At 44.1% G+C, this 16,577-nt stretch overlaps 1 protein-coding gene across 1 annotated transcript; it reads right to left on the bottom strand.

Annotated features, from left to right (window-relative positions):
- Positions 1-4,886: 4,886 nt before the first annotated feature.
- LOC311099564 (alpha-1A adrenergic receptor-like) lies at positions 4,887-8,106 on the bottom strand (the record flags this gene model as incomplete). Its single annotated transcript, XM_084140261.1, has 2 exons — positions 4,887-5,425; positions 7,173-8,106. 2 exons carry the CDS (start codon positions 8,104-8,106, stop codon positions 4,887-4,889), a joined length of 1,473 nt encoding a protein of 490 aa, XP_083996387.1.
- Between the last annotated feature and the right edge of the window lie 8,471 nt (positions 8,107-16,577).

The raw sequence follows: 16,577 nt of genomic DNA, 5'->3' as shown, positions 1-16,577 counted from the left end.
ACAGGCTGTGTGAAGGCAAAGCTTCTGAAAGGCTGGTGTATAGGACCAGCACAGGTGAGATGAACAGAGGCAGCTGCTGTCTGTGTTGTGCTTTTTCTCAGAGTTGTAAAAGCAAGCAGAGCAGAAACTGGCTACTCTTTAGCTGACTTATCTAGCTGGCAAGGTAACTGCTGTTTGACAGAAGAAAAAAATATATTCCCAGTGGTGAGCTAGTAGTGTAACTGACATGTTACCTTAGCTAATGTTTCATCCCATCTCGACTGAAGTGAATGAACTACTACCAGCAACTGTAGTTAGCTGGTTGTATCCTACCCCAGCCAGTTCAGCTCTAGCTAGCCTATAGCTATCAGTCAGGTAGCAGTATCTAACAGCTGTTGTGTGTTTGGAAATGTTTTGTCCCGTTTCAACAGAAGTACATTTTATGATGTACTATTGTACCATTATCTAGCAGAGCTAGCCAAGCGTTGGCTAATGTTAGCGAGCTAGGTAGCTAGCTCACTAACTTTAGCTATAATTATTGCCTCAATCACACTAGACCTGAATCAAACGATGAAACTAGCGGCCAAACGATTGAAGACCTGTATTCTGATGTTTTTTCAGTGCAATGTGATTTTTTATTAGTCAGTATAGCAATGTAACGTTATTGATCTGTCAGTTTCCCTAGCTAATTCCGTACTGTCATGGTGCACTGTCATGGTGCAGTCAGTACACAACACTATGCTCATCATGTCTTAGCAGAATCAGATGGTGACAGGTGTCCCTGCAGGGTCAGAAAGCCAGGGAAGACCAGTCTACGGAGCAAAGGGGAATTTTGCAGCATATTATAACAATCAGTGAATGGACACAAAGTTCCATCTTGAGTTGATGGGTAGTCTACAGTCTGGGATCTGGGAATAATGGTAATTTCAATTATTGAACCATTGATTCTATTCATGGATAATATAATGTATAAATGTACACCGATGTAATTCTTTATCATGCCTCATCTGAGCAGGATCAAATGGTGACAGGGGTCTCATCAGGATCAGGCAGCCAGGGAAGACCAGTCTGTGACAGCGCAGAGGTGAACTTTTGCAGATACAATACTTTATTTTCTCTGTGCAGCAAACACTGGACAAGCAAGAAGCTTCAAAGATTGAAACTATTTTAAAGCAGTCTGACAAACCTCTAAAATACATTTCCAAAAGGTTGATAGAGGCTTTTCCCGATGACACAAAACATGTAAAACAAAAATGTGAGGAAGACCTGGGAGATGCTATTGATGATGATGAATGGATATAGATATGTTAGACTGCCCAGTCATGTTCATATAATCTCAGACATAAATTACTACATTTTAAGACCGTCCATAGAACGTACTATATGACAGTGAAACTAAATATCATGTACTCAGAAATTAAATTATCCTGCTGGAGGTGTAAAACACAGAAGGGGACAAATTTGCGTATGTTATGGTCTTGTGAAGGCTGGCTGAATTCTGGCAAAGAGTATGTTCTTTTATCTCAGCAGGTCTACATATTCTCTCTTCTCCCTGTTTTTGTTTGCTTGGAAATGTTGATACTGAAAATGTGTAACCTAGCATTTATAGCGGCTAAGAAATGCATTGCCATTAATTGGAAGGTTGGTTATCCTCCCACAATGGATGGAAGAAATGTCAAGTTATGTATAACTAGATTTGATTTATTACAAGATTAAAGGTATACTGTGCAACTTTCATAAGGTCTGGATGCCTTATATGGAATACAGTACGACAAAAGGAGTCTGTATTGAAAACATGCCCATGTCAGGGGAAATACCTAGCTGCTGAGCTGCTCAGTCCTGGCCCTGGGGGTCTGCCATACTGTTGGTTGTCACTCTGGCCTTGGCCTAACACACCTGAAACCAAGAATGTTTCACTAAGATCCTAAAGCTGAGTGGGGTGTATTGGGTTGGGGCGCTGCAGGGCCGTGGACCCCTAGGGACAGGACGGGTTGACCCAGCTATATCGTGTGCAAGTAAAAAGAGCTCTACAGTACTATTATCCCTATGATATGAATTATATGGAGGGTGTACTGTTTCTGTGTGTTAATGTGTAGGTGTATGTGTGTTTTTATAAAACGTTTGTTTTCCAAAACTTTCCTTGAGACATAAAAAAAATATATGGGAAGGAAGTTGTGTTGTGGAGAGAGTTGAGTTAGGTTGGTTAAAGTTGCAACACAATACTGATTGTTGAATTATCATTGATCTAGTTCAGTCTTATCAATCACTTAAACATATTTAATAATGATCTCTTACCTAACTTGATGACCGTGGGCATTTTTGCTTACTTTTTGTTGTTCTAAATAGAGACGGCTAGAAGGACCATGGGTCATATTCGATTGTGTAGAAATGCAGGAAATGAGCTTTAGATGCCCCAAAAAATGTTATGACCCCCAGACTCCCCGCCAGACTCCCCCCCCCCCCCCCCCCCCCCCCCCCCCCCCCCCCCACACTTCTAAAACCAATGTTGCGCCCCTGGCTAGAACTTCACTAGCTAGCTAGCAGGAGTATTCAGCATTGAGTGTGTCAACTGGCGTTGTTAGCCTCCCTGCCTTTCATTTCATATGGATTGGTTTGAGACTACATGGTTCAGCCAGCAAGCAGACACTAGCTAGCTAATTTTCTACCACCACAAAACACCTTAGTTAGATGTAGAATTAGGTAGTGAGTACTTGCTACTGAAAGAAATGGCAACATTTGCAACAGGTTTATAGTTTTTGGTAAGATTAATTTTGACTCTTTTGAGGATGAAAGTGGGTTCAGTGGATGATGTCACCCTGGGTTCAGTGGATGATGTCACCTTGGTAACATTTTCAAATGTTAGGACAGCAGTAGCCAAACTTCTATTGCGGGCAGCCTAACAGCTGAAAAGGCCATGCATACCTGGTTATAATTACACAGAACAAAATATAAATGCAACATGTAAAGTGTTGGTCCCATGTTTCATGAGCTGAAATAAAAGATCCCAGAAATTTTCCATACGCACAAAAAGCTTATTTCTCTAATATGTTGTGCACACATTTGTTTATATCCCTGTTAGTGAGCATTTCTCCTTTGCCAATATCATCCATCCACCTAACAGGTGTGGCATATCAAGAAGCTGATTAAACAGCATGATCATTACACAGGTGCACCTTGTGCTGGGGCAATAAAAGGCCACACACAACACAATGCCACAAGATTTGAGGGAGCGTGCAATTGGCTTGCTGACTGTAGGAATGTCCACCAGAGCTGTTGCCAGAGAAGTGAATGTTAATTTCTCTACCATAAGCCACCTCCAACATCGTTTTAGAGAATTTGGCAGTACGTCCAACCGGCGTCACAACCGCAGACCACGTGTATGATGTCAGCGTTGTGAACAGAGTGCCCCATGGTGGCGGTGGGGTTATGGTATGGGCAGGCATAAGCTACGGACTACGAACACAATTTGATTTTATCGATGGCAATTTGAATGCACAAAAGTACCGCGATAAGATCCTGAGGCCCATAGTGAGGCCCATTTTTTTTTCTATCTGTAACCAACAGATGCATATCTGTATTCTCAGTCATGTGAAATCTATAGATTAGGGCCTAATGAATTTATTTCAATTGACTGATTTCCTCATATGAACTGTAACTCCGTAAAATCAATGAAATTGTTTCATGTTGCATTTATATTGTTGTTCAGTATATTAATCGCATAGGCAAAACAACAGGTGACATGTTTAATTTTCACAGAAGATTGGTGCAGACACAGTGAAACCTGTGATTCGAGAGAGGCATGATAATATAGTTAGTATAAAAATATTTTCAGTATTTTACATAACTTCCATTGCATTTAATGGGGATGAGATTTCAATGCGTTATACAGATGCTTACAGACTTTTTCTTGAACATCACTGATCATTGAACTGAAACATCCCACAATGCATAGCAGGTATTTGGCCCATTCTCTGGGCCTAAGGAGGGTTTCGGAGTATCAGGCTGTGCATGGGAAAGTGTACTGACTGATCCGTCTAGTGTTTGATAGACATGTTCTTCTGCTATTTGAGGAGGTAAAGAAAGAGGCCACTAGCTAGGTTTCCATCCAGTTGGTTACAGATTTTCATGCAACTATTCTAAAATCTGCATAAAAACAATATGTGCATTTTCCCACTAGAAGTGTTTCCATCAAATTGATTGGTTGCAGATAAAAATCTGTGCATGATGTTGTAGCGCACATACTTTTGTGGTTAAATTCCCATGACTGAATAAAACATACAAGTTACATGGGTTTCCATCGCATTTTCAACTTTACTGAGGGTTATCTAACAGAAATGTTTGCGTTATATAGGGAATGTGCCCACTATGGTCTTGGCATGTGTGCTCTAACCAACAGCTCGCGGATACAGTGCAGGTAGGGTACTACATGATGAGATTATTATGGACAAAAGAGCAAGATTTTTTTGTTGTTGTCAAAAGGCAGCCACGCATCGAACATCATGTCACCAGAATAAGACCCTTGATATTTATTGGAAAGGAGCATCAAGTTCATCACCTTGCTCACCACCCTGTAAAGTTCAGCATAATATATATAATCTGTAGCCAAATAAACAGCATGCTTTTCCGAGTCGTAGTGGGAGGACCACACAACATGTCATTGCGTGACTCCAAGTTTACTTCCATATGATGGTTATTATATCAATATTTGCACATAAAAGCGTTTCCACCGCCATTTCTCTCATAATGAATTTTACCGACACAAAAAGATCCCACCTTGTCTAGCATATTTTGTTTTGTCTGACTCTAGCAAGTTTATAGATATGACTTAACTTCACGCCAATTACAATCACTTATTTTCCCAGAACTTGGGGATTTTTTTATTATCCAGCAGCCTTTAGTGTTCCCAGTCACACTGCCTCCCCTTTCGCTCCCAAGGAGAGGCGATGGACTTTGGCTTGACATGTAGCAGCACCACGGGCTGAGGGGCTTAGGCTAGGAGCACCCAATGGTGGCAGTCTTTCCCCCGCTGCAAAGCACCACGCCTTCAGCAGGCTTTTACTGTGGACCCGGGCAATGTGGGTATGACCTGGCACCCCCACTGAGGAAGAGGAGCCAGAGAAGGTCCTACAGCAGCCCAAGGAGGGAGAAGCTGGGGAGGGGGCTTGGGGTGGCTGGGTGGAGGAGCTGGAGGAGGAGGGGGGAGGCTGGGATCTGATAAGAGACAATGGACCAGGACTGGGATCATAGGAAGAAGCAAACCCCAGAGACTTGGAGCTCCTGCCCCCCTGTCTGAGACAGCGTCCGTGCAGAACGTTGAGGAAGGCCCTCTTGAACTCCTGGCTGAAGCAGGGATAGATAATAGGGTTGATACAGCTGTTGAGGTAGCCCAGCCAGAAGGTGATCTTAAAGATGGTGTCAGATGGCCTGTATGATGGGAATATGGAGCCTGTGGAAAGAACAGACAGAAAGCACACACACACAGATCACTTAAATCACATACAGTAGTTCACAATGTCAATATGAATCATCGATCATTGGCATGTTTTATCGACCATTCTCTGTATGTATATAGGATGAGCAGAGATAGCTCACACATTAACCCACACCATTTCACCATAGTTTCAAATACAGACATACTGGTGTTCACTGTGTACTTACACTTTCTAGGTTATCTTTCTAGGTGAGAGTTTTGTAAAGCCAACATACCTGTATCTCTCTATCTGGAGAGATTTGTCACTAAAGGTCTTAAACATTCAACTCTTTCATTCATATAGTCTGAGAAGCTCAGGGGCATCATCTCAGAGTCGGCATGAAATATTGTGCTCTCGGGTCTAAAGGTCTGTTTTTAGTGAAATGCTAAACTCCAGTCATGCTTTGCTGCCTTGGAAAGATGAAGGGTGATTGTGGGCGCCTGCTTACTGAGCACAACATCATATCCTTTATGTTTGTTGTCCATAATGGTTTAGGAATAAAATAATGAATAGTGTTTTTGTTTTTGTTCATTTCATTTCTTCCCTGAAGTATAACCCAGCACTGGCATTTCATTTGCTCTGCTTCTCCATGGCAGTAATTGAATTCCTGATGTACTGTAAAAGAAAACAGACATGTATAGGGAGCATTCAACAGGGGTAACCAAGGTCATAGACTCCGTTGTTATGTATACAATAAAACACAAATAAATCAATAAACTATTCTAACATTGGACTCATTGGATTTCCATCAAGAAATTGTATATAAATGCATTCTAAAGTAGGATACAAAATGCACAGTATGGATGCATTCAGATACACCTCCCCAGACCTAGGCCATCAGCAGGCTTTCTGCTAATCTGCTAATCTACAGTAGATGAGTTCAACCCCAATTTCCATATCATCTTGAATTACAGATCTGTCCCATCCCTAATCAAGGATATTAAAGTCTGTGAAGCCATTATACTGCATCTCGTTAATCACATTCTGTGGGGGTATTAATGACGTGGATGACAGCTTTGAGGCAACGTTGGATTTGACTGTAGGTGACATGCATCATCATATGATCATACATAGCTCCTCTTAATCTTCCTATCGTTCCTATTTTTGCCATCATATTAACGCACCATTTGTGTCCTGTCATATTCTTTCAAATCACTGAACTATTGTTATAAGTGACTCATCCCATGGCAATGCTAACAGCAGTGATTTTGTAGCTGAATTTGTATAATAGAGGGTTGCTTTTGCTTACGGCTCCTAACATTGTTTTTGGTGTGCTGCAGCAGAACTAACACAATGGAATATGCAGAAAATAGGCCTTGTGGCTTATTCCCCCTCTTTCAGTCTTCATCAATACATTAATTTCCATTCAATTTTGTCACAGCGCTTTTCCATTGAGAGGTTGAGATTTACATTTTAAAGTTCAATTGAGTTGAGTGGAGGGGTTTATTTTTCTGAGATTTGGAAGTGAAGCTTTCCCTGACTAGAAAACGACACAGTGTGAGGCAATCACTCTCTATCCAGTAATGGGGGTTTATATGCTGCTATGGGAAATCAGTTAGAGAGATTATTTTTGTGAGAAATTAATTCAGTGATGCTATTCCCTCTGACAGACATCTAGTCATATTAATGTCTCTTTTTCATTTCCATGCAATTCAAAACAAAAGGCATGCAGCAGCACATACATATCATAGAGAGGAAGGAAATGCATTGTGGGATACTCACCGATGGGCATAACCAGGAAGAAGGGCAGCCAGCAGAGAACGAAGCAGCCAACCACGATGCCCAGAGTCTTGGCTGCCTTCTTCTCCCGGGAGAACTTCAGCAGGCGCATGAGGGCGAAGGTGGTGCGTCTCCGCCTAATGGTGCCCTCATCTCCCTCCTCCTCCTGTCCCTCTGGCACAGCAGGGGCATTTCCCCGATGGATCCTCAGTGTCACTCCCTCTCCCTCCGTGTCCATCCCCCCCTCCCTCTTCCTGCCCTCCCTCAGGTCCTGAGTCTTCCGCTTGGCCACCACATACACCCTGCAGTACATGGCCAGGATGACAGCCAGTGGCACATAGAACGACCCCATGGCAGAGAAAATAGCATAACCCGGTTCCTCTGTGATCCGGCACTCAGTCTCGTCCTCTGGGTCGGGCTCCTTCCAGCCGAAGAGCGGACCCACTGATATGGCTGCTGAGAGGCCCCAGAGAGCTGTCACTGCGACCATGCCGCGCCGCCCAGTGGCTATGGACGGGTAGCGCAGCGGGTAGCTGACGGCAAGGTAGCGGTCCACAGAGATGACACACAGGCTGAGGATAGAGGCAGTGCAGCAGAGAACATCCAAGGCGGCCCAAGCACTACAGAAAGGCCGGCCAAACACCCAGCGGCCCAGGACCTCCGAGGTGGCAGAGAACGGCAGCACGGTGGAGCTCAGGAGCAGGTCGGCCGCTGCCAGGTTGGCGATGAAGTAGTGTGTGACGGAGCGCAGGTGGCGGTGGCACACGACAGACAGAATGACTAGGATGTTACCCAGAACCCCGAAGATGACAAACACTCCCAGCACCAGACCCAGGGTCACAGCCTTAGTGTTATCCATATCAGGGTAGGAGGAGGAGCTGCAGTTGGGACAGTTCTCTGACACTGGGAAAGTTATGTTCTCACCCGAGGGAACCATTTTGGGTTTGTTTATGGTTAATTCATTAGTTGAATGTTTTTGGGATTGATTGCAATGTTCTGTTAAATCAGAAGTCAGCCTTGCAAACTTCAGCTCAGGAGTTGGGAGTCCACCATGTGTATCTACCCTTCTTGTGACTCAAGACTGCAAGAGTTGCTACCTCATCAATCACAGATCTTTGATGCCAGGAGGCAGGAGCCCTTGCCAATGCGTGCACAAATCACATGTCCTTGGCAGAGACATAAAAAATACTGGCAGGTCAGGATAATAAATCTTCAGCACTGCCACTGATTGTTGTGCCATTTGTCTGTGGAGTTTGGCTGCACGGCTTTCTGGGTGATAACAAGATCCAATATGTTTATGCGGTCTCTTCCTCCATGGGACTGAGATGGCATGGTAGAAACTTGCTGGAGGGATGATTTCATTGAACAAAAGTCCCACTAAAAACACAGGAAAAAGAGAGCAGTTAATAATAAAATACATCCTCCTAGGCTCCATCCCTGTTTCACGGAATGGCGGAAACTAAGGTGAGATTAAATCAGAATCAGCATCAGACTGCATTCACGGTAAACACTGCAAATGACAGCTCAATCGGAAATTACATTTAAATGTCAAGCATAGTACAATGCAGAACTTCCTCAGTCTGGAATGAATCTAGGTCTAAATGTAGAGGATGCCTGGATGTTCTTCAAAAGTGCTTTCCACTCCATCTTAAATAAGCATGCCTCATTCAAAAAAATTCAGAACTAAGAACAGATATAGCCCCTGGTTCACCCCAGACTTGACTGCCCTTGACCAGCACAAATACATCCTGTGGCGTACTGCGTTAGCATCGTACAGCCCCCGCGATATGCAACTTTTCAGGGAAGTCAGGAACCAATATTCACAATCAGTTAGGAAAGCAAAGGCTAGCTTTTTCAAACAGAAATTTGCATCCTGTAGCACTAACTCCAAAAAGATTTGGGACACTGTAAACTCCATGGAGAATAAGAGCACCTCCTCCCAGCTACCCACTGCACTGAGGCTAGGAAACACTGTCACCACCGATAAATCTACGATAATTTCAATAAGCATTTTGCTACGGCTGGCCATGCTTTCCACCTGGCTTCCCCTACCCCGGCCACCAGCTCTGCACCCCCCGCTGCAACTTGCCCATGCCCGCCCCCCGCTTCTCCTTCACCCAAATTCAGATAGCTGATGTCCAGAAAGAGCTGCAAAATCTGGACCCCTACAAATCAGCTGGGCTAGACAATCTGGACCCTTTCTTTTTAAAATTAGCCGCCGGAATTGTCGCAACCCCTATTACTAGCCTGTTCAACCTCTCTTTCGTATCGTCTGAGATCCCCAGAGTTTGGAAAGCTGCCGCGGTCATCCCCCTCATCAAAGGGGGTGACACTCTAGATCCAAACTGTTACAGACCTATATCCATCCTGCCCTGCCTTTCGAAAGTATTTGAAATCCAAGTTAACAAACAGATCACCGACCATTTCGAATCCCACCGTACCTTCTCCGCTATGCAATCTGGTTTCCGAGCTGGTCATGGGTGCACCTCAGCCACGCTCAAGGTCCTAAACGATATAAAAACCGCGATCGATAAAAGACAGTACTGTGCAGCTGTCTTCATCGACCTGGCCAAGGCTTTTGAATCTGTCAATCACAGCATTCTTATTGGCAGACTAAATAGCCTTGGTTTCTCAAATGACTGCCTCACCTGGTTCACCAACTACTTCTCAGATAGAGTTCAATGTGTCAAATCGGAGGGCCTGTTGTCTGGACCTCTGGCAGTCTCTATGTGGGTGACACAGGGTTCAATTCTCGGGCCGACTCTATTCTCTGTGTATATCAATGATGTCGCTCTTGCTGCTGGTGACTCTCAGATCCACCTCTACACAGACGACACCATTTTGTATACATCTGGCTCTTCATTGGACACTGTGTTAACCAACCTCCAAACGAGCTTCAATGCCATACAACACTCCTTCCGTAGCCTCCAACTGCTCTTAAACGCTAGTAAAACTAAATGCATGCTCTTCAATCGAATGCTGCTTGCACCTGCCCGCCTGACTAGAATTACTACTCTCGGCGGGTCTGACTTAGAATATGTGGACAACTACAAATACCTAGGTGTCTGGTTGGACCGTAAACTCTCCTTCCAGTCTCACATTAAGCATCTCCAATCCAAAGTTAAATCTAGAATCGGCTTCCTTTTTCGCAACAAAGCCTCCTTCACTCATGCTGCTAAACATGCCCTCGTAAAACTGACTATCCTACCGATCCTTGACTTCGGCGATGTCATTTACAAAATAGCATCCAACACTCTACTCAGCAAATTGGATGTAGTCTATCACAGTGCCATCCGTTTTGTCACCAAAGCCCCATATACTACCCACCATTGTGACCTGTACGCTCTCGTTGGCTGGCCCTCACTACATATTCGTCGCCAAACCCACTGGCTCCAGGTCATCTATAAATCACTTCTAGGGAAATCCTCGCCTTATCTTAGCTCATTGGTCACCATAGCAACACCCACCCGTAGTATGCGTTCCAGCAGGTATATCTCACTGGTCATCCCCAAAGCCAACACCTCCTTTGGCCGCCATTCCTTCCTGTTCTCTGCTGCAAATGACTGGAACAAACTGCATACATCTCTGAAGCTGGAGACTTATCTCCCTCACTATCTTTAAGCATCAGTTGTCAAAGCAGCTTACCGATCACTGCACCTGTACACAGCCCATCTGTAATTAGCCCACCCAACTACCTCATTCCCATATTGTTATTTACATTGTTATTTATTTTGCTCATTTGCACCCCAGTATCTCTATTTGCACATCATATTCTGCACATCTATCACTCCAGTGTTAATACTAAATTGTAATTATTTTGCACTATGGCCTATTTATTTCCTTACCTCCATAACTTACTACATTTGCACACACTGTATATAGATTTTCTATTGTGTTATTGACTGTACGTTTTGTTTATCCCATATGTAACTCTGTGTTGTTGTTGTTTTTAATCGCACTGCTTTGCTTTATCTTGGCCAGGTCGCAGTTGTAAATGAGAACTTGTTCTCAACCGGCTTACCTGGTTAAATAAAGGTGAAATAAAAAATTATAATAAAAATAAATATGCACATTGTATGATTTTTAAGTCATTAATTTGCATTTTATTGCATGACATAAGTATTTGATCCATCAGAAAAGCAGAACTTAATATTTGGTACAGAAACCTTTGTTTGCAATTACAGAGATCATACGTTTCCTGTAGGTCTTGACCAGGTTTGCACACACTGCAGCAGGGATTTTGGCCCACTCCTCCATACAGACCTTCTCCAGATCCTTCAGGTTTCGGGGCTGTCGCTGGGCAATACGGACTTTCAGCTCCCTCCAAAGATTTTCTATTGGGTTCAGGTCTGGAGACTGGCTAGGCCACTCCAGGACCTTGAGATGCTTCTTACGGAGCCACTCCTTAGTTGCCCTGGCTGTGTGTTTCGGGTCGTTGTCATGCTGGAAGACCCAGCCACGACCCATCTTCAATGCTCTTACTGAGGGAAGGAGGTTGTTGGCCAAGATCTCGCAATACATGGCCCCATCCATCCTCCCCTCAATACGGTGCAGTCGTCCTGTCCCCTTTGCAGAATAGCATCCCCAAAGAATGATGTTTCCACCTCCATGTGTCACGGTTGGGATGGTGTTCTTGGGGTTGTACTCATCCTTCTTCTTCCTCCAAACACGGCGAGCGGAGTTTAGACCAAAAAGCTCTATTTTTGTCTCATCAGACCACATGACCTTCTCCCATTCCTCCTCTGGATCATCCAGATGGTCATTGGCAAAATGGCTTGAGCAGGGGGACCTTGCGTGCGCTGCAGGATTTTAATCCATGACGGCGTAGTGTGTTACTAATGGTTTTCTTTGAGACTGTGGTCCCAGCTCTCTTCAGGTCATTGACCAGGTCCTGCCGTGTAGTTCTGGGCTGATCCCTCACCTTCCTCATGATCATTGATGCCCCACGAGGTGAAATCTTGCATGGAGCCCCAGACCGAGGATGATTGACCGTCATCTTGACCTTCTTCAATTTTCTAATAATTGCGCCAACAGTTGTTGCCTTCTCACCAAGCTGCTTGCCTATTGTCCTGTAGCCCATCCTAGCCTTGTGCAGGTCTACAATTTTATCCCTGATGTCCTTACACAGCTCTCTGGTCTTGGCCATTGTGGAGAAATTGGAGTCTGTTTGATTGAGTGTGTGGACAGGTGTCTTTTATACAGGTAACGAGTTCAAACAGGTGCAGTTAATACAGGTAATGAGTGGAGAACAGGAGGGCTTCTTAAAGAAAAACTAACAGGTCTGTGAGAGCCGGAATTCTTACTGGTTGGTAGGTTATCAAATACTTGTTCTCCCCACTGTACGTTGAGAAATTACATTGGAACAACGTTGACTCAACCAGTTCGTGCCCAGTGAATAGTCACTGTTGAAAATAAGACTGAATAAGACTGAGACTAAGTAAGCATTCATCTATGTTTACAACCATATGCCAGGCATCCATCAAATAATAATTTATAAAAATGTTTTATAGTAATCCTAAATAAAACCACAAGACAGCAAAAAACAACAATAACATGATGGGTGTGCTGTAAAAATGCATTAGACTGCCAAATATCTTCTCCCCAAGAGAGAGGTGCTCTGTAAAGATTTCTTCACTTTCACACATCATTAAATGCCACCCGAGGCCCTGCTTCAATAAACACCATTTTCTATTTCCTTTTCATCAAAATAACATTACTGAATCCGTCTGTCGATTTGCCTCCTGATGCATAAAACAGTCTACTTCAAACGCCAGCTCCACTGACACAGAATCATTGGTAGTCAAAACGTAAGTTATGAGGGAAACCAAAAATTACTATAAAACAAAAGCTAATTTTGACGTGGGTCATAAATCAGGCAGCAACATGTGCTAACTCTGTAATGAGCAGTGTGTGAGTACGCTTTAATATTGCAGATAGATTGTGGGTTGTATCAATTTAATTGTTTACATAATTCCTAATCCTGCTTTATTTTTTATTTATACTTTTTTATTTTTTTACCCTACCATCCCTATGTTGATTGGAGTAAACTAACAGACAACAATAATTATACTGCTACTTACAGCTATTTTCGCTCACATGTACGGTACATGTAGTTAAATAATTATACATACATTGAGTGTACCAAACATTAGAAACACCTGGTCTTTCCATGACACAGACTGACCAGGTGAATCCAAGTGAAAGCTATGATCCCTTATTGATGTCACCTGTTACATCCACTTCAATCAGTGTAGATGAAGGGGAGGAGACAGGTTAAATAAGTATTTTTAAGCCTTGAAACATGGATTGTGTATGTGTACCATTCAGAGGGTGAATGGGCAAGACAAAATATTTAAGTGCCTTTGAATGGTGTATGGTAGTAGGTGCCAGGCGCACCGGTTTGAGTGTGTCAAGAACAGTATCCCTGTGGAATGCTTTCGACACCTTGTAGTACCCGACAAATTCAGGCTGTTCTGAAGGAAAAAGGGGGTGCAACTCAATGTTAGGAAGGTGTTCCTGATGTTTTGTACACTGTGTATATTCCTAATTTCCTCTTTCTGCAAGTGCTGTATTTTCACCCACAGTGGCCAATCCACCATTCATTGTGATCTCCCTCCTATGTCCACAGATTAACCCATCTTTCTCAGTATAATGCCATTTTGCTATTTCCTTTTGCAATACATCCTGACACAGGCATTAACTCAGCAGCCAGATGACAGGCTAGGGATGACAGGCTCACATAATGTGTCCTTAGTAGAGTATAATTTGTAGCCTATGTGCCAGTCTGTTTGTCCTATCATGCCAACTCCTTGTCTCTCATTGTCACGCCAAATGTTTGGCATGACAATCCTATAAGGAGTTGGCAAGGGAGCAGAAACAGACTGGCACCCAGGCTTTATGATTTGGGGGTATATAATTTAAAGTTATCATCATGGAAGTTATTATTATAGGCCTATGTGTCATTCATAGTGGCCATATGCATTCTTTTAAGCTTCCTTTGTCCAGGCCAGACATGATGATGAATGATCCATCTGCAATAAGTGCACATCCAGCTATCTTACTTTATGCCAAGTGTCTAAGTGCACACACTTAGCACTTATGAAACACCTAGCAAGGACATTTTTCGTGCTATTGCCAGATCATTGATTGAGCCTTTCAAATCAAATCCAATTTTACTTGCCACATGCGCCGAATACAACAGGTGTAGACCTTACAGTGAAATGCTTACTTACAAGCCCTTAACCAACAATGCAGTTAAGAAAAAAAGTGTTAAGATAAAATAGATAATTAAAAAATAAAAATAACAAATAATTAAAGAGCAGCAGTAAAATAAAATAACAGTAGGGAGGCTATATACAGGGGGTACCAGTACAGAGTCAATGTGCGGGGGCACCGGTTAGTCAAGGTAATTGAGGTAATATGTACATGTGGGTAGAGTTAATGTGACTATGCATAGATAATAAACAGAGTAGCAGCAGAGTAAAAGCAAATAGTCCAGATAACCATGATTAGCTGTTCAGGTGTCTTATGGCTTGGGGGTAGAAGCTGTTAAGAAGCCTTTTGGACCTACACTTGGTGCTCCGGTACCGCTTGCCGTGCAGTAGCAGAGAGAACAGTCTATGACTAGGGTGGCTGGACTCTTTGATAATTTGTAGTGCCTTCCTCTGATACCGCCTGGTATAGAGGTCCTGGATGGCAGGAAGCTTGGCCCCAGTGATGTACTAGGCCGTACGCACTACCATCTGTAGTGCCTTGCGGTCGGAGGCCAAGCAGTTGCCATACCAGGCAGTGATGCAACCTGTCAGGATGCTCTCGATGGTGCAGCTGTATAACTTTTTGAGGATCTGAGGACCCATGCCAAATCTTTTCAGTCTTCTGGGTTGGAATAGGCTTTGTCGTGCTCTCTTCACGACTGTCTTGGTGTGTTTGGACCATGATAGTTTGTTGGTGATGTGGACACCAAGGAACTTGAAGCTCTCAAGCTGTTCCACTACAGCCCCGTCGATGAGAATGGGGGCATGCTCAGTCCTCTTTTCTTTCCTCTAGTCCACAATCATCTCCTTTGTCTTGATCACGCTGAGGGAGAGGCTGTTATCCTGGCACCACACGGCCAGTTCTCTGACCTCCTCCCTATAGGCTGTCTCATCATTGTCGGTGATCAGGCCTACCACTGTTGTGTCGTCGGCAAACTTAATGATGGTGTTGGAGTCGTGCCTGGCCATGCAGTCATGGGTGAACAGGGAGTACAGGAGGGGACTGAGCACGCACCCCTGAGGGGCCCCTGTGTTGAGGATCAGCGTGGCAGATGTGTTGATACCTACCCTTACCACCTTGGGGCGGCCTGTCAGGAAGTCCAGGATCCAATTGCAAAGGGAGGTGTTTAGTCCCAGGGTCCTTAGCTTAGTGATGAGCTTTGAGGGCACTATGGTGTTGAACGCTGAGCTGTAGTCAATGAATAGCATTCTCACATAGTTGTTCCTCTTGTCCAGGTGGGAAAGGGCAGTGTGGAGTGCAATAGAGATTTAATCATCTGTGGATCTGTTGGGGCAGTATGCAAATTGGAGTGGGTCTAGGGTTTCTGGGATAATGGTGTTGATGTGAGCCATGACCAGCCTTTCAAAGCACTTCATGGCTACAGACGTGAGTGCTACGGGTCGGTAGTCATTTAGGCAGGTTATCTTAGTGTTCTTGGGCACAGGGACTATGGTGGTCTGCTTGAAACATGTTGGTATTACAGACTCAGTCAGGGACATGTTGAAAATGTCAGTGAAGACAGTTGGTCAGTGCATGGTTGGAGTACACATCCTGGAAATCCGTCTGGCCCTGCGGCCTTGTGAATGTTGACCTGCTTAAAAGTCTTACTCACATCGGCTACGGAGAGCGTGATCACACAGTCATCCGGAACAGCTGATGCTCTCATGCATACTTTGAACTTCCATTAATTGCCAATCATTATCGTTTATTTGACAGATGTTCTTTGTCTACATATTTTCCCATTCAGTATGTCAAACAAGCTTGAGGTGTTTCTATATTTGAATGTTTTTTTTATATTTCTCCAAAACGCTATATATCCATTGATTTATTTACCCCCTTTTTCAATCTTGTCTCATCGCTGCAACTCCCCAACGGGCTTGGGAGAGGCGAAGGTGGAGTCATGCGTCCTCTGAAACATGACACGCCAAACCGCGCTCCTTAACACCCACCCACTTAACCCGGAAGCCAGCTGTACCATCCTCCCGAGTGGCGCAGTGGTCTAAGGCACTGCATCGCAGCGCTAGCTGTGCCACTAGAGATCCTGGTTCGAATCCAGGCTCTGTCGTAGCCGGCCGCGACCGGGAGACCAATGGGGCGGCGCACAATTTGCCCAGTGTTGTCCAGGGTAGGGGAGGGAATGGCCGGCAGGGATGT

Source organism: Coregonus lavaretus (assembly GCF_964263955.1).
Source record: "Coregonus lavaretus genome assembly, chromosome: 24".
Lineage (NCBI taxonomy): Eukaryota > Metazoa > Chordata > Actinopteri > Salmoniformes > Salmonidae > Coregonus > Coregonus lavaretus.
Note: the sequence above shows the minus strand (reverse complement) of the source record. Positions and strands in the feature narration are given on the sequence as shown.